This window comes from Oncorhynchus masou, chromosome 27, assembly GCF_036934945.1.
Source record: "Oncorhynchus masou masou isolate Uvic2021 chromosome 27, UVic_Omas_1.1, whole genome shotgun sequence".
Taxonomy (NCBI): domain Eukaryota; kingdom Metazoa; phylum Chordata; class Actinopteri; order Salmoniformes; family Salmonidae; genus Oncorhynchus; species Oncorhynchus masou.
Genome location: NC_088238.1, coordinates 55,794,931 through 55,812,672, shown reverse-complemented (window position 1 = coordinate 55,812,672; position 17,742 = coordinate 55,794,931). Strand labels below are relative to the sequence as shown.

The 17,742-nt window shown below is 46.3% G+C and overlaps 2 protein-coding genes across 3 annotated transcripts; one reads left to right on the top strand and one right to left on the bottom strand.

Moving 5' to 3' along the window:
- Positions 1 to 2,102: 2,102 nt before the first annotated feature.
- smim20 (small integral membrane protein 20) lies at positions 2,103 to 3,174 on the bottom strand. The gene is made up of 3 exons (XM_064939060.1): positions 2,957 to 3,174; positions 2,439 to 2,495; positions 2,103 to 2,308 (listed from the first exon to the last, which is right to left on the bottom strand). Exons 1-3 carry the CDS (start codon positions 3,063 to 3,065, stop codon positions 2,271 to 2,273), a joined length of 204 nt encoding a protein of 67 aa, XP_064795132.1. The 5' UTR covers positions 3,066 to 3,174; the 3' UTR covers positions 2,103 to 2,270.
- Positions 3,175 to 3,273: 99 nt separating this feature from the next.
- On the top strand, positions 3,274 to 14,058 carry man2b2 (mannosidase, alpha, class 2B, member 2). 2 transcript variants are annotated; one of them, XM_064940769.1, is made up of 18 exons: positions 3,274 to 3,461; positions 3,676 to 3,822; positions 3,977 to 4,082; positions 4,188 to 4,360; positions 4,654 to 4,769; positions 5,007 to 5,184; positions 5,303 to 5,501; positions 5,787 to 5,977; positions 6,159 to 6,342; positions 6,582 to 6,718; positions 6,999 to 7,267; positions 7,468 to 7,659; positions 7,842 to 8,085; positions 8,333 to 8,443; positions 8,641 to 8,833; positions 9,348 to 9,604; positions 13,396 to 13,525; positions 13,757 to 14,058. In XM_064940769.1, the coding sequence occupies exons 1-18, from the start codon at positions 3,336 to 3,338 to the stop codon at positions 13,852 to 13,854; spliced, it is 3,051 nt and encodes a 1,016-aa protein (XP_064796841.1). In that variant the 5' UTR covers positions 3,274 to 3,335; the 3' UTR covers positions 13,855 to 14,058. The 2 variants fall into 2 exon arrangements, with proteins under 2 accessions (XP_064796841.1, XP_064796842.1); XM_064940770.1 differs by lacking the exon at positions 13,396 to 13,525.
- The last annotated feature ends 3,684 nt before the right edge of the window (positions 14,059 to 17,742 follow it).

Sequence of the window (17,742 nt, the reverse complement as noted above, 5' to 3'; positions counted from 1 at the left end):
CGCACACACTTTTTCAGTTCTGCCCACAAATGTTCTACAGGATTGAGGTCAGGGCTTTGTGATGGCCACTCCAATACCATGACTTTGTTGTCCGTAAGCCATTTTGCCACAACTTTGGAAGTATGCTTGGGTCATTGTCCATTTGGAAGACCCATTTGCGACCAAGCTTTTAACTTCCTGACTGATGTCTTGAGATGTTGCTTTAATATATCCACATAATTTTACTTGCCCATGATGGCATCTATTTTGTGAAGTGCACCAGTCCTTCCTGCAGCAAAGCACCCCCACAACATGATGCTGCCACCCCCATGCTTCACAGTTGGGATGGTGTTCTTCGGCTTGCAAGCCTCCCCCTTTTTCCTCCAAACATAACGATGGTCATTATGGCCAAACAGTTCTATTTTTGTTTCATCAGACCAGAGGACATTTCACCAAAAAGTATGATCTTGTCACCATGTGCAGTTGCAAACTGTAGTCTGGCTTTTTTATGCTGGTTTTGGAGCAATGGCTTCTTCCTTGCTGAGCGGCCTTTCAGGTTATGTCGATATAGGACTCGTTTTACTGTGGATATAGACACTTTTGTACCGATTCCTCCAGCATCTTCACAAGGTCCTTTGCTGTTGTTCTGGGATTGATTTGCACTTTTCGCACCAAAGTACGTTCATCTCTAGGAGACAGAATGCATCTCCTTTCTGAGCGGTATGACGGCTGCGTGGTCCCAAGGTGTTTATACTTGCGTACTATTGTTTGTACAGATGAACGTGGTACATTCAGGCATTTGGAAATTGCTCCCAAGGATGAACCAGACTTGTGGAGGTCTACAATTATTTTCTGAGGTCTTGGCTGATTTATTTTGATTTTCCCATGATGTCAAGGAAAGAGGCACTGAGTTTGAAGGGAGTCCTTGAAATACATCCACAGGTACACCTCCAATTGACTGAAATGATGTCAATTAGCCTATCAGAGGCTTCTAAAGCCATGACATCATTTTCTGGAATTTTCCAAGCTGTTTAAAGGCACAGTCAACTTAGTGTATGTGAACTTCTGACCCACAGGAATAGTGATACAGTGAATTATAAGTGAAATAATCTGGCTGTAAACAATTGTTGGAAAAATGACTTGTGTCATGCACAAAGTAGATGTCCTGAACAACTTACCATAACTAGTTTGTAAACAAGAAATGTGTGGAGTGGTTTAAAAACGAGTTTTACTGACTCCAACCGAAGTGTATGTAAACTTCTGACGTCAACTGTATCTCACTAATCTCATTATGACACAATTTCCAGTCGTGAAGCAAAAGTATCCAATTCCGCAAACTGGGCCTTCTACCAACTACGGAATGGTTGAGTGTGCGAGAGTTTGAAGTGGGCGGAGATTTTGAAAGGTCTGCAGGTGTTCCAAGTGTAGGTGCATTCCCGTTGTCGTGGATACAGTGCTGGCCTCGAGCAGCACTAGTCTAGATGAGCTTGGCTCAAGTTTCACTTTATCATTTGCCTTTTAGTTGGTTCTAAAGCATGTGCACCTCTGTCTAAAACATTGTTCATGTGAAGTGGACTTCTGTCAATACAAATGTATTGACAAATATAGACTGGGTGGTTCTCTGAATGCTGATTGGCTGGCAGCCGTGGTATATCAGATTGTATAACACAGGTCTGCACTAATTACATTGGTAACAACTTTATAATAGCAATAAGGCACCTCTGGGTTTGTGATATACCGCCAATATACCACGGCTAAGGCTGTTCGTATCCACGACGCAACTCTTAGTGCCTGGATACAGCCCTTAGCCGTGGTATATTGGCCATTATTGGCCTACAGTCTTTATTATTATTATAGGCCGAGGGCCTTATTGCTTAAATATACCCAGAAGAAGAAAAAACTAATTGGCTTTATTTGAAAGCAATAAATCTAGGATATAGGCCTACTGAGCACATAGTGTACCAAACTGCCTCTCTGCCACTGTCTGAGCAAATAGTGACACCTTGTGGTCATAATGCGTATCACATCCAATGCACTACAAGTAGCCTAAAGAAATGAAGTGATCAATTTAATTCCCAAATACATAGGCCCAAACATTTCCAAAAACACAAAGAGAAAACACAGAGGTTTTTAAACTTTATTCATAGGATAAAGTGGTAAGCATCCATCCACCACACCGAAGCATTCACTCACACAAACACAGTCCAATTGGGATTCAGAATCATCTTCAGTGGACAGTCTTCATCAGCATTGCATCTTCTTTTCCATAACAGGGACAGTTGTCTCAGGCATCACTTTGGCTTGTAGGGATCAGACCATACTTTGACACCTGAAAATACCCCCAAATTATAACTGATTTATATATGGTTAGTGAAAATGTAAAGTTTGCGGATGGAACAATACACAATGGCAACAACAAAGAAGAACCATTGCATGAGAGAAGTTAGCAGGCTACTTACCCACTGGTTGCACGTCTGCTTGATTGATTCCTGCTCGGTTTGCTCTCTGGACTTGATCTGCAGAGAAGTGAGTGGGGTTTTCAATTGTGTTGCGGGGGACTGGGGTGGGTTTGAACCAGGATCCTTATAGACACGGCAAGTGCACTAGCACAGGCAATGTCCACTGGTGCAATCAGACCACTGCTTGACAGAACTTGTAGTATGATCACAATTGTACAGCATTAAAATAAACTGTCTATACTTAAAAACAGAAACCCGTTATACTGAGACCATGTAGCTACGTTATTACATGGGTTTTTAGCACACACGGCTACAGCTACAAACAAATGGCATAGCTAATTTGTCAATGCAATGTTTACGGTCCGACTGGCCAGGGCAAAATTGTGTCCACATGAGGATACTTGCAGCTATAAAATAAAAAGTCGCCTAACAAGACCTCCTAGCTAGCATGTCGTTGTGTAACAAGACTCTGTGACAGAGTCGACTAGTACATTCCTCGAATAACGATAGTTACTTACTGTAGTCAGCTGTGTGCGTGAGTGGGTGGAAAAATATAGGGTAAAATGCAGCAGCAACTGCTGTTATAAATCCTCCAAATATTAACGTGATCCTTCTGTTCCTTGACATCTTTGTTGCGCCTTCACCTCCAAATGCACAGTATGTGTGTTTCCCTGAATGTTTTCCGGGGTAAAGTTTACCAGTTAACTTTGTTCACAATCACGAAGTTCTGCGCTGTTTAAAATGATTGGTTTTAATTTGCGGCTTCACATTATTTTTGACCTCTGCGCTACTCCGTACATCAAGGGGCGGGGCGCCGCCTGATTGTCACATGCTGCAAAACCATAATAAGGACGTGGGTTTGCTTGCTGTTGAAGAACATCTCATGTTTTGACAGAGATGGGGTTTTTAACTTTCCCACTGTTTTTATTTTTCACGGTTATCTGTGCAGAGAGAAATGGACCAATTCAGACGTTTGTTATCCCGCACAGTCACATGGATGTTGGCTGGGTATATACTATTCAGGTTTGTTACTAGCTTACCGAGCTAACGTTTATACAATAGTACAGGAGTTATGTTGGTTTCTAGGACGTTAGAACTAGGGATACTATTATTTTGGGAGGTTCAAGAATGTCACAAAATGAAATGTCAGTCCAAATATAGTTACAACTCTATACTGTCAGTGTTGACAGTATACAGCATTGAACAGGGCGTTTTACTCTCTTTAATCTTCAAACAGGAGAGCATGCATGCCTACGCAGCGAACGTTTACTCCAGTGTGACAGAGGCGCTGACACAGAACAAACAGCGCAAGTTCATCGCAGTGGAGCAGGAGTTCTTTCGGCTGTGGTGGGATTCTGTGGCTACAGACAAGCACAAGAAACAAGTACTATAGAATAATCTTATATACCCCTCCATGTGAATTCAGTGCTGCTCATGCAGAAGTCTAATCTTTGTATGACTGTCTCGTCACCTATTTTTTTTTTCACCCCTTCCCACTGCCCCTTCCCCCCTTCCCGCTGCCCCTTCCTCCTCCCAAGGTGCGACAGCTGCTGAAGGAGAGTAGACTTGAGTTCATCATCGGGGGGCAGGTGATGCATGATGAAGCTGTAACCGATCTAGATGATGAGATACTGCAGCTGACAGGTAAAGTGGTTTCATTCTTGATGTATGATATTTGTTTCGTTGGTTGGTTTAAATGAGCATGGACTCAATCTCCCTTTCTGTCTCACTCACACACACTGTAATTAGAGGGCCATGGGTTCCTGTACGAGACGTTTGGGGTGCGTCCCCGGTTTTCGTGGCACGTGGACCCGTTTGGAGCCTCTGCCACCACCCCTGTCCTCTTTGCCCTGGCTGGGTTCCATGCCCACCTCATCTCACGTATCGACTATGACCTCAAAGATGTCATGCAGAAGAGCAAGGTACGGTAGTCTCCTTAGTTTCAGCTACAGCCTACCAGGCAGTTTACCAGCTCTATTGAGTAGTCTTGACCATGATCAGTCACTTATAAGCAGTTAAATGGTTTAGAGTCTTGACTTAATAACATGTGCCATTTTAGCAGATGTCTTTACCCAAAGCGACTTAGATGCATACATTTTTATGTACGGGTGATCTGAGGAGTTAATCCTACTATACTGGTGTTGCAAGCACCTTGCTCTATCAACTGAGTTACAGTATATTTGCACTAAGTTATTGTCTTGCTGTTTTGTAACAGAAACTACAGTTTGTTTGGAGAGGCTCCCCCACCTTGAAAGAGCAGCAGGAGATTTTCACTCACACCATGGACCAGTTCAGCTACTGTACTCCATCTCACCTGCCTTTCTCTAACAGGTCTCCTAAATATCTCCTTTCCCCTCTCACCATTTTCCATGTCATAACTCTCCTAGCATATCCTACTGTCTTAGACTTACCCTTACATGCTGTAATTGAATTAAGACTCCAAATGTTTTTTGTTGTTGAGAATCACCAAAGATCTCCATTGGATCAGTTTTGCCTATCACCATGGGCTCTTAACAGATTACAGGCACATATTTGTCTCGGTGAAACTAATCAGTTGTTCTCTCTCAGCTCTGGTTTCTATTGGAATGGTGTGGCTCTGTTCCCTGACCCCCCTAAAAATGGCATCTACCCCAACATGAGCCTGCCTGTCACCAAAGAGACGCTGCACTCCTATGCCAAGACCATGGTGCAGAACATCCAGCAGAGGGCAGCGTGGTTCAGGACAAACCATGTCCTCTGGCCCTGGGTGAGTCAACAGATATATACAGCGATCAGGAAACTGTTTCCAATCACAATTTAATGAGTTCTTTATATTTACTTCACCATTGAGCAATGTATGTTTCTCTTGTTATTTCACTCCATAGGGTTGTGACAAGCAGTTCTACAACTCCTCTGTGCAGTTTGCCAACATGGATCCCTTGGTGGAATACATCAACCAGAACAGCAAGGAGTTTGGAGTGACAGTCCAGTACGCCACTCTCAGCGAGTACTTCCAGGCTGTCCACCAATCAAATCTCACCTGGGAGGTGAGGGGAAGTGAGGACTTCCTTCCTTACTCCACTGGTGGGTTTTTCCAAAAATTTGCTTATCTATTATAAGTTTCAAACATGTAAATGGAATATGAATAAAACTTGTATAAGAAAGTGTATTTATTTATTTATTTATTTATTTATTTATTTTGACTGGTAATGTGTATATCTCTCACTCAATGGTTCCAGTGACCAAGAGTTGGCAAAATAAAAACATGTAGCAGTAAAAACTACTATGAAGCCAAGGGACTAAAATGCTTTTTTCACAATTCCAATCTGGTTCTTGTAGTTCTAAAAAGGATTTTTTTAATATCTCCAGAACCTTTCCAGGCGTGGACTGGGTTCTATGCCTCCAGGAATGTTCTGAAGGGGATAGCCAGGAGAGCTAGTTCCCAGCTGCATGCTGCAGAGACTCTGTTCACCCGGTACCGGGTCAACTACCCAGATGGACCGGTCCCTAAAGAAGAGGCCCTGCAGAAGCTGAAGGCCCTCCGCTGGGCTGTCTCTGAGGTGCTTGATCAAAATTCTCATCGATTTGTGATTCATTGTAAATTAATAATCGCTATCATTGTAACCCAGTGATTAAATATTCTCATATCCAATTTCTGTCACACAAATTTAGGAATAAGACTCACAAAATGAAGTCTAAAAACAGTACTTTTCTAATCTTCTCCCTCTGTCTTATCTCCAGGTGCAGCACCATGATGGGATCACAGGGACAGAGTCTCCCAAGGTGTCTGACATGTACATAGAGCACCTGACCCAGGCTATGATGGGAGTAGAGGAACTCCTGGCTGCCCTCTTCCTCCTGCCCCAGACCCTGGGTACCGCTAGCAACCCTGAAGCCTTCAATAGACAAGACTCTCATAGCAGGGGTAAAGTCAACTCAGACATGTGGATTTTTGAAAGTAGTTGGATGGGATGCATGTTTTCACTTATCCAATCACACACTACAGATCAGTGAATACACATCAAGGAAGGGGGAGGATATGTTGTGTTCTAACAAGGCCCAAGGTTCAGCTTGGTCCAAGGCATCATTTAATGACTATCTTCATCAATTACATGTTTTTTTTAACATAAATTAACAACATTTTGATAATGTATGTAATTGCAGGCTCCCAGCAGGACCTGGAGCAGCACATCATTGTGTATAACCCACTGGCATGGAACACCACCGCCATCATCAACGTCACGGTAACCTTACCCATGGCAACTGTGTTCGACGACCAAGGACAGGCTATACCTGCACAGGTAGTGTGGAAATGGAGTGGATTTATCCAGTTAAACATTTGTAGAACAATGAGTCGCCAGTATATCATGTAAAAGCCATGTGTCAATGGAACTGCAGATATACATCATACCTTCTGGACAAACTCAGTTTTCAGATGACTGACTGTGTTCATTGGGCACTCAGCAAAAAAAACATTTTGCAACGGAAGATGAAAAAGTGTTTCTTATTGGACAAGACCGGGTATTCCCTCTGTCTGTTAGTGTCTAATGAACACGGCCTGTGTTTCCCTGCTCCCAACAGACCCAGAGTTCAGCTGACTCCAACACGACCTATGACCTGTTCATTGTGGTGGACCTTGGGGGTCTCCAACACAGGAAGTACCTCATCAAGTTCTCAGAGAAGCCGGGTAAAGAGGGGTCCTCGACCCACCATGCCTGGGTTGTGTCTTTCAAGAGACTAAATGTTTCACAGGAGTTGAAGACCGGAAGGAGACTCTTGCCAGTTCTGAATGAGTGTTACAAGCTCATGCTGGACCAGGATACTAACCTACTGCATAGCATCACTGACAGGTAGTTATATTCAACATTCACATTAGGGGCACATTCAACAGGCTAACGTTGTGGAACGTTGCAGATACAAAGGTAATTAATAGAGCTGATGTGATTTATTCTCCTTGTCAGAGAATCATGTTTATTTTACTGAACGTTGTACGTTTTCCTTTTGAATGTTACGTCAACAATGTCCTCTGACCTTTCTGTGACCCTGACAGGCATGAGAATAGAACGGTGAGAATGAGTCAGGATTTCTGGGAGTACCGGGTCAATGGAAATGTCAGCGCAGGGCCCATCTCTGACAACTACGTCTTCAGTGCCAACGGCTCAGCAGTGAGGGCCTACAAGGCCGTCAAGATGGAGATTGTCCCTGGGAAGATCGTCACGGAGATCAGACAGTACTTCTACAGGTGGGAATGTGAACAACTCTTTCTGTCTTTCGTTTCCACCCACCCTCCTTCCGTAGCTACTATCTCTTTTTATATTCCATCTATCACCTCTTTCTCACACACTCACCAGTACCACACTACATCTTAGTAAGGTGCAGGTTTAATATCGGGTGGCTCACATTAATAATGGGTTGTTTCTGCAGGGAGGAAGCAGATGAGGACTACACCTACTCTGTCACCACCAGAATACCACAGAGTTTCCCCAGCGGCAGGCTGTGTTACAGGATGGAGCAGAGCTACTCGCTGGGCCCCCTGGTGGTCAACACCGAGGCTGTCCTCAGGATCAAGACCAGCCTGAAGAACAACAGGACTCTGTTCACCGACGACAACGGGTACCAGATGATGAAGAGGCCTTCCAGGACGTTCGTCAATGATACTGTTGCCAGAGTGAGTGGATTGTATTTAAGGACAGTTTGGTGTCGAGGGTTAAATGTACACTGAACTTCCATAGTACCTTGCCAGCCAGAGGAAGATGGGCTACAATTTATGAGCCTGGTTCCTCAAGGTTTCTTCCTACTCGGGGCATTTGGGTGTTTGGTGTCATCAGCTTTCCTTTTTGGTGGTTCAGGCCTGGGTTACTGTTGAGGACTTTGTAACAATTGCTTGTGTTTCTTCCCGTGTCTGTGTACTGCAGAACTACTACCCCATGGTTCGAATGGCCTACATTGAAGATAACTCTAGCAGACTGGTCCTCCTCAGTGAGAGAGCTCATGGTGCATCCAGCCAGAGTGAGGGAGAGCTGGAGGTGAGTGTTTTATGTATGCGGCAGGGTAGCCTAGTGGTTAGAGCGTTGGACTAGTAACCGGAAGGTTGCAAGTTCAAACCCCCAAGCTGACAATGTACAAATCTGTTCTGCCCCTGAACAGGCAGTTAACCCACTCAACCCCCTTGAGTGGGTCAACCCACACACACACACCCTCAACCCCCTTGTATCTGTCCTAGGTGATGCTCCACCGACGTCTGTGGAACAACCAGGAGTGGAATCTGGGTTATAACCTGACCCTGAACGACAGCTCGGTGGTGAGGCCTGTCCTATGGATGACACTGGGCTCCCTGGCTGCTACCTCCTCTCTCTACCAGAGGGAGGCGCTAGAACTGCAGCACCGACCTGTGGTCATGCCCATCGACAGGCCACGTGAGTCCACTCCTTATTGCTCCCCTGTTCAACTACTCGATCGAGGCTCGCAGGTTGACCTTTATTGTCATGAATCTTGACCTGGAGGCAGAACTGAGTGATTTTCCTCTAGATTGTACATTTGCAAAGTGAAAATTGGCTATATCGTAAACATTCATGACAACAAAATGTGCATTTTGGTCTTAATTTAAGGTTAGGGTTGATAGTATGATTAGGGTAAAGGCTAGGTTTAAAATCCGATTTGATGACTTTGTGGCTGTGCCAGTTAGTGAACACTATGCAGAGCTGCCTTCAAGACAAGATTCATGACAGTAACTACCAACCTGTTTAAAGCACGCACAGCTACTTTCCCCTCAACTTTTCCCTGGAAATCCATAACGTGGAATCCATTCTAAAAACAGATACACAATTGAACGTTGCCAAATGGAGTCGACCATGTTTTTGATCACCTGTACAATGCATTGTCACAATGTATGATCTCATACCCACAATGCCATTCACTTCCCCCTTTTAGAGAAGGCCTGGAGGAAGGAGCCTCGGACCGGATCTCCGATTAGCCCCGTGGTCCTGCCTGACAACCTCCACCTGCTGACGCTTAGTGTCCCGGGTTGGTTCTACAACTCCAACCACACCCTGCACCTCCGCCACGTGGAGACCGGTACCCCTGGATCCACACAGCCGGACTACGATCGGGTCCTACTGAGGATCATGCATCTGTATGAGAAGGGGGAAGACCTGATTCTGTCTCAGCCATCTACCATTAACATGAAGGTAACCGGACACACCGCTCGATGAGATCAATATGAAGAGGAGACGTGTTTGTGTATTTAAATGCTATATTAAGTGAACAAATGTGATATTGACATTTGCGCTCTCCTTGGGCTGTGGCCGTTATGAAATTTAGTCAGCCGGTGATTGTCAAGCAAATAACTGTCGGTCTCACAGTTATTAACATTAATATAGGTAGCATCTCCTGGCTTCCACGCACAACCTACAAGCCACTGATGCAGACCTTTGGAACATCTACAATTTCAAAAGTCTAATAAATCCATGTAATAAAGTCTACACCTTCGCAATAAATCCATTATTTTAGATGGGTCTAAAGAAACATGATATTAAGAAGATATAGTCTTATTACAGAGTAACATACTCTGATAAACATACATCCTGATGTTTATTTTTATTTGTATTTTATTTAACCAGGCAAGTCAGTTAAGAACAAATTCTTATTCTCAATGACGGCCTCGTCAGCACCTCTCACTCACAGTGGGTTAACTGCCTTTTCAGGGGCAGTTATGTACCTTGGGTGTTTGAACTTGCTCTAACCACTTGGCTACCCTGCCGCCCCATGTGGCTATACCAAATGGCTGTGGGCTACACTAGTTCAGTTAGCAGACAAGAGTTGCTTAGAATTCAGTGGCATTATTTTATATTATAGTTTGAAGAATACAATTGAACAAAGCTGAATAAAATATATTTCCTCAACGATTTGATGGAGTGCGCACATGCGGAGTTGAGCAGTTAACAAAGAAATGGGTACTCCTACAGCACCAGTCAAACGTTTGGACACCTACTCATTCAAGGGTTTTTCTTTATTTTACTATTTTTTACATTGTAGAATAATACTGAATACATACATACTATGAAATAACACATATAGAATCATGTAGTAAACTCAAAGTAGCCACTCTTTGCCCTGACAACAGCTCTGGACACTCTTGGCATTCACTCAACAAGCTTCACCTGGAATGCTTTTCCAACAGACTTGGAGTTCCCACATATGCTGAGCACTTGTCTGCATTTCCTTCACTCTGCGGTCCAACTCATCCCAAACCATCTCCATTAGGTTGAGGTCGGGTGATTGTGGAGGCCAGGTCATCTGATGCAGCACTCCATCACTCTCCTTGGTCAAATAGCCGTTACACAGCCTGGAGGTGTGTTGGGTCATTGTCCTGTTGAAAAACAAATCCATAGTCCCACTAAGCGCAAACCAGCATATTGCTGCAGAATGCTGTGGTAGCCATGCTGGTGAAGTGTGCCTGGAATTCTAAATAAATCAGACAGTGTTACCAGCAAAGCACCATTACACCTCCTGCATGCTTCACGGTGGGAACCACACATGCGGAGATCATCACTTGCTCTTCATCTCAAAAGACATGGCGGCTGGAACCAAAAATTGCAAATTTGGACTCATAAGACCGAAGGACATATTTCCACCAGTCTAATGTCCATTGCTCGTGTTTCTTGGCCCAAGCAAGTCTCTTCGTATCGGTGTTCTTTGTCCATGAAGGCCTGTTTCAAGCAGTCTCCAGTTGATGTCTGTTCCCTGAACTCTGAAGCATTTATTTGGGCTGCAATTTCTGAGGTGCAGTTAACTCTAATGAACATATCCTCTACAGCAGAGGTAACTCTGAGTCTTCCTTTCCTGTGGCGGTCCTCATGAGAGCCAGTTTCATTGTAGCGGCTGATGGTTTTTGGACTGCACTTGAAGAAATGTTCAAAATTCTTTATTTTTCCGGATTGACTGACCTTCATGTCTTAAAGTAATGATAGACTTTTTTCTCTTTGCTCATTTGTGCCGTTCTTGCCATAATATGGACTTGGTCTTTTACCAAATAGCCCTATGTTTTGTTTACCACCCCTACCTTGTCACAACACAACTGATCGGCTCAAACACATTACGAAGGAAAAATTCCACAAATTAACTTTGAACAAGGCACACCTGTTAATTGAAATGCATTCCAGGTGACTACTTCATGAAGCTGGTTGAGAGAAGGCCAAGAGTGTAAAGCTGTCAAGGCAAAGGGTGGCTACTATGACGAAATAAACATTTGATTTGCTTCACACTTAAAAATTGTTTTCTACATGATTCCATATGTGTTACTTCATAGTTTTTCTACTAAGTAGAAAATAGTACAAAAATAGAAATACCCTGGAATGAGTAGGTGTCCACTTTTGACAGCTACTGTATATGCTTAAGAGTTATTTATGCAACTTTAGTTGTGATACAAACGTTGCGCTATTCGTTTCGATTTAAAAATATATATATTCTAATTGTGCACGATGTGACTATAATGACTTGAAAAACCGTTGCTTTAAAGGCTTGAGCTCTGCTTTGTTTTGCTCAGGCTGTACACCCTTCATTAGTCTCTGTCACAGTTTGACAAGCACTTGATAATGCCTCGTCACGGCCCCATCCCCTTTGTGGCTGTAATGCACCCTAAGAAAACCGGCCTTTTGCGGCCATTGTGCGCTTGGCAGGGAATGCTGCCTCGTGTCCTTCTCCCCGGGGGGCGGCTGCGTCGTGTCCCTCTCCCCGGGGGGCGGCTGCCTCGTGTCCCTCTCCCCGGGGGGCGGCTGCCTCGTGTCCCTCTCCCCGGGGGGCGGCTGCCTCGTGTCCCTCTCCCCGGGGGGCGGCTGCCTCGTGTCCCTCTCCCCGGGGGCGGCTGCCTCCCTCTCCCCGGGGGCGGCTGCCTGTCCCTCTCCCCGGGGGCGGCTGCCTCGCCCTCTCCCCGGGGGCCTCGTGTCCCTCTCCCCGGGGGCGGCTGTCCCTCTCCCCGGGGGCGGCTGTCCCTCTCCCCGGGGGCGGCTGCCTCGTGTCCCTCTCCCCGGGGGGCGGCTGCCTCGTGTCCCTCTCCCCGGGGGGCGGCTGCCTCGTGTCCCTCTCCCCGGGGGGCGGCTGCCTCGTGTCCCTCTCCCCCCCGGGGGCGGCTGCCTCGTGTCCCTCTCCCCGGGGGCGGCTGCCTCGTGTCCCTCTCCCCCCGGGGGCGGCTGCCTCGTGTCCCTCTCCCCGGGGCGGCTGCCTCGTGTCCCTCTCCCCGGGGGGCGGCTGCCTCGTGTCCCTCTCCCCGGGGGGCGGCTGCCTCGTGTCCCTCTCCCCGGGGGGCGGCTGCCTCGTGTCCCTCTCCCCGGGGGGCGGCTGCCTCGTGTCCCTCTCACTCACATGGCACTAGCCTACAGTGCTTTCGGAAACTATTCAGACCCCTTGACTTTATCCACATTTTGTTACGTTACAGCCTTGTTCTAAAATGGATTAAATTGTTTTTGTTCCTCAATCTCCACACCATAATGACAAAGCAATAACAGGTTTTTAGAATTTGGTTGGCCGATACTCCTGTTGTATAGATAAACAATGTGCTTAATATTAGTACAGTTGAGAAATATAGTAGACCTAGCCTATAGAAAGCTGATGGGGATCATCCCCTTTTTGATGGAGGCCATCACTACTTTCTCATGTGATTGCAAAGCCTATAGAAATGTTATGCAACATGAGTTCATGGGCTCTCATGAAGTGTTTTGATTAGATGTTCGATGACACTTGCATTGATTCTTTACTTATTGTTCACCTAATACCTTTTTTTTATATACGATTGGTTAGAGCCTGTGAGTAAGCATTTCACTGAAAGGTCTGCACCTGTGTTATTCGGCGCACGTGACAAACTTTTTGATTTGACATGGAATTTGACTTCCGGTGATACGGTCACCTCAGCAGCCCAGGTCACTACTCCATTTATACTGTTATTTTTGTTTTTTTTGGAAAATCCATTTCCTGTGTAAAACAGGAAGTGCTGCGGGGCATTGGGGAAGTGAGAGCGTTGGAGGAGCGCTCTCTCACAGGAACCTGGGATATCTCCGACCTCCAGAGGTGGAAGTGGAATGCTTCAGAAGACCCTGGGAGGGGTGAGAGTGTTGGTAAGCTTCAGTTCAGCATTGGTGGGGGTGAAAGGTTGCATCTGGATACATGCCTTTTTGTTCAACGATGAGAGACGAAGAAGAAGTTACTGTGTCAGTGTACCTTCAGGAGCTGTCCATTCAGTTGGAGTAGGCTGTAGTGTTGTCAACCCACCTGTGAAATCTGAAGGAAAATAAGTGTTTACAATTGTTTTTTGGTCTTCGTCCTAGTATTTGTTTGTCTGTTTTCAGGGGTCAAGAGGTCAAGTGTTGGTGTGAAAGGAGAGTTCAACGTGACCATATCACCCAAAGAAATCAGGACCTTCTTTGTTTACTTCAAGCTCAAGTAGACAGTTCCTGTTACCCTTCAGTCTTCTGTGAAGATGGATGACTAATCTGAAGAGAGGCCTTCTGACATGTAGATCATGGGATTAAACATTCTGTAATGTACTTTCTCTAATGTAACACGGGACATTGCATGACCAGGATGTGGATTGTCTTTAAGTGCCGGTCTACTTTTTCTGTATTAAATTGAGGATAATCTAAAATAGGGAGTCGCTCCATTTTGTGTCTATTTCTTTATTTTCCTCAGTTGAAGTTCTTGTGTTTTTTTTTAAGGCCTTGGAGAGGGGAAGGTCATTATTGACACCTCAAGCATCTGAAACCCTCATAACCTCACTGTTTGAGTAGCGGTAAGATTGTTCATCTGTATGGCGTTAGTGAGAAATGTTCTTCCTGTTTGCCCACAGTAGACCACACGGCCACTTCCTGTTATTGGCCTTAGAGAATAAGTACTTTCCATAGGATGACATCAGTCTATAAATCAAATTGTATTGGTCACATGCATATGGTAATGCAAGTGTTTGCGAAATGCTTGTGCTTCTAGTTCCGACCATGCAGTAATATCTAACTACCTTACACACACGTAAACCTGTCACTTCACTTGAATTGGCCCTTTCCATTGGCTCTGAAATGCAACATTCATATCAAGAGCACCCAGTGATCAATCTGAACGTTTTGTTGTGGAAATAAACCGCTAAAGATGTGAATAAGTATGTATTTTTTTTTAAACTAGGCAAGTCGGTAAAGGACATTCTTCACAATGACGGCCGAACAGTTGGGTAACTGCCTATTTCATGGCAGAATGACAGATTTTTACCTTGTCATCCAGGAAGAGCTTTGTGAACGAACAATGCCTTTTCCAGCATGATGGAGCACATTGCCATAAGGCAAAAGTGATAACTAAGTGGCTCGGGGAACAAAATATTGATATGGGTCCATGGCCAGGAAACTCCTCAGACCTTAATCCCATTGAGAACTTGTGGTCAATCCTTAAGAGGCGGGTGGACAAACAAAAACCCACAAATTCTGACAAACTCCAAGCATTGATTATGCAAGAATGGGCTGCCAACAGTCAGGATGTGGCCCAGAAGTTAATTGACAGCATGCCAGGGCGGATTGCAGAGGTCCTGAAAAAGAAGAGTCTACAATGCAGATATTGACTCATTGCATCAACTTCATGTAATTTTCAATAAAAGCCTTTGACACTTGTGAAACGCTTGTAATTATACTTCAGTATTCCATAGTAACATCTGACAATATCTAAAGACACTGAGGCAGCAGACTTTGTGGAAATGAATATTTGTGTCATTCTCAACTTTTGTCCACGACTGTAGGTGAACCCTCTGAAGGTTGACGTGCGGGATACCCTGTATACACTAGTTATTATTCCTGTAATACAGATCGTGTGACTGTCACTTTTCTACAGTATTTTTTTCCAAGATTACTGTAATTTCTAGGCCAATATTCCCTATACTTACGCAAGGGGAGATAGGCAGTGGAGCTCCCTGCAGTGGCCGTGCTAGAGTGGGCATTCAGCCAGGACGGATTGTGCCGGCTCAGCGTACCTGGCCTCCGGTGTGTCTCTTTGGCCCAGGTTATCCTGCGCCAGCTCTACGCACGGTGTCCCCGGTTCGCCAGCAAAGCCCAATGTGGCCTGTTCCAGCTCACCATACTTGCCGGGCTAAGGGGGGTATCCAGCCAGGATGAGTTATGCCAGCTCTGTGCTCCAGACCTCCGGTGCACCTCCACGGTCCAGTGTGTCCTGCGCCGGCTCTACGAACTATGCCTCCAGTGCACGGTCATAGCCCAGTGTGTCCTGCGCCGGCTCTACGCACTATGCCTCCAGTGCACGGTCATAGCCCAGTGTGTCCTGCGCTGGCTCTACGCACTATGCCTCCAGTGCACGGTCATAGCCCAGTGTGTCCTGCGCTGGCTCTACGCACTATGCCTCCAGTGCACGGTCATAGTCCAGTGTGTCCTGCGCCGGCTCTACGAACTATGCCTCCAGTGCACGGTCATAGCCCAGTGTGTCCTGCGCCGGCTCTACGCACTAATGCCTCCAGTGCACGGTCATAGCCCAGTGTGTCCTGCGCCGGCTCTACGCACTATGCCTCCAGTGCACGGTCATAGCCCAGTGTGTCCTGCGCTGGCTCTACGCACTATGCCTCCAGTGCACGGTCATAGCCCAGTGTGTCCTGCGCTGGCTCTACGCACTATGCCTCCAGTGCACGGTCATAGCCCAGTGTGTCCTGCGCTGGCTCTACGCACTATGCCTCCAGTGCACGGTCATAGCCCAGTGTGTCCTGCGCTGGCTCTACGCACTATGCCTCCAGTGCACGGTCATAGCCCAGTGTGTCCTGCGCTGGCTCTACGCACTATGCCTCCAGTGCACGGTCATAGCCCAGTGTGTCCTGCGCTGGCTCTACGCACTATGCCTCCAGTGCACGGTCATAGCCCAGTGTGTCCTGCGCTGGCTCTACGCACTATGCCTCCAGTGCACGGTCATAGCCCAGTGTGTCCTGCGCTGGCTCTACGCACTATGCCTCCAGTGCACGGTCATAGCCCAGTGTGTCCTGTGCCAGCTCTCCACACTCACTGAGCTAGAGTGGGTATCCAGCCAGGGTGTGTTGTGGCAGCTCCACTCGCTAGGCTGCCAGTACGTCTCCTCAGTCCGGTGAGACCTGTCTCCGGCTCCACGTTCGAAGCCTCTAGTGATGATCCATGGCACCATGCCTCCAGTGATGATCCATGGCCCGAAGCCTCCAGTGATGATCCATGGCACGAAGCCTCCAGTGATGATCCATGGCACGAAGCCTCCAGTGATGATCCATGGCACGAAGCCTGCAGCGACGGTCCCCAGTCCGGAGCCTCCAGCGACGGTCCCCAGTCCGGAGCCTCCAGCGACGGTCCCCAGTCCGGAGCCTCCAGCGACGGTCCCCAGTCCGGAGCCTCCAGCGATGATTGGGGTGGTCTGGTTCTTCTGGCGATGATCTGCGGCCCGGTTCCTCCAGTGAAGGTCCATGCACCAGGGCTGCCACCAAAGCGAAGGGATCTGCGGGCGGAGGGGGGTCTACGTCCCACACCGGAGCCACGGCCGTGAAGTGATGCCCACCCGGACCTTCTCCTTTACAGTCAGGTTTTGCTGCCGGAGTCCGTACCTTTGGGGGGGGAGGGGAACTGTCATGCCCTGGCCATAGAGAGGCTTTTATTCTCTATTTTGGTTAGGCCAGGGTGTGACTAGGGTGGGCATTCTAGTTTCCTATTTCTTTGTTTTTGGCCGAGTGTGGTTCCCAATCAGAGGCAGCTGTCTATCGTTGTCTCTGATTGGGAATCATACAAACATTTTCCCACCTGTGTTTTGTGGGTAGTTGTTTTCTATATATTTTATTTGCTTTACAGAACTGTTTGTTTTTTCTCTTTTGTTATTTTGTTCGAGTGTTTTGAGTAATAAAGAATCATGAACACTTACCACGTTGCGTTTTGGTCCAGGCCTTCCGACGAGAGACGTAACAAGTCTCCTACACCTTGAGATGTCTCCCAGTCATACTGGTGGCCATATTCTGTTACTATAGCTACCAGTGGAAGAAAAGTCCATGTAAGTCTGTCAATAATTGTAATTCATAATGTAAGAATCCACAAAAGTATTATGTACTGACAAAACTTTTGACTAGATCTTTAATCAACAAATAAAGCTGGTTCAGAACTGCAGATACTTGAAATCAACTGGTATAGAGCAGACAGCAGGACCAAAAGAAGATAACATTACTGGGTCATAGGTTCAGCATGAAGAAAGAACACATAAAGAAGAGAGAGAAAGATGGAGAGAAGCGACTCTGTGGTTAACATTTCAGTGCGTCATCAGAGGAAGTCCACAGCGAGTGTGTGTCAGTTGTGAT

Coding starts and splice junctions, on each gene's coding strand:
- man2b2 (XM_064940769.1), top strand. CDS start 3,336: ATGGGGTTTTTAACTTTCCCACTGTTTTTATTTTTCACGGTTATCTGT. Junction 4,770..5,006: donor CACCTGCCTTTCTCTAACAG/GTCTCCTAAATA, acceptor GTTCTCTCTCAG/CTCTGGTTTCTATTGGAATG. Junction 9,605..13,395: donor CATCTACCATTAACATGAAG/GTAACCGGACAC, acceptor TGTGTAAAACAG/GAAGTGCTGCGGGGCATTGG.
- smim20 (XM_064939060.1), bottom strand. CDS start 3,065: ATGTCAAGGAACAGAAGGATCACGTTAATATTTGGAGGATTTATAACA. Junction 2,496..2,956: donor CACGCACACAGCTGACTACA/GTAAGTAACTAT, acceptor ACTTCTCTGCAG/ATCAAGTCCAGAGAGCAAAC. Junction 2,309..2,438: donor AGCAGACGTGCAACCAGTGG/GTAAGTAGCCTG, acceptor GGGTATTTTCAG/GTGTCAAAGTATGGTCTGAT.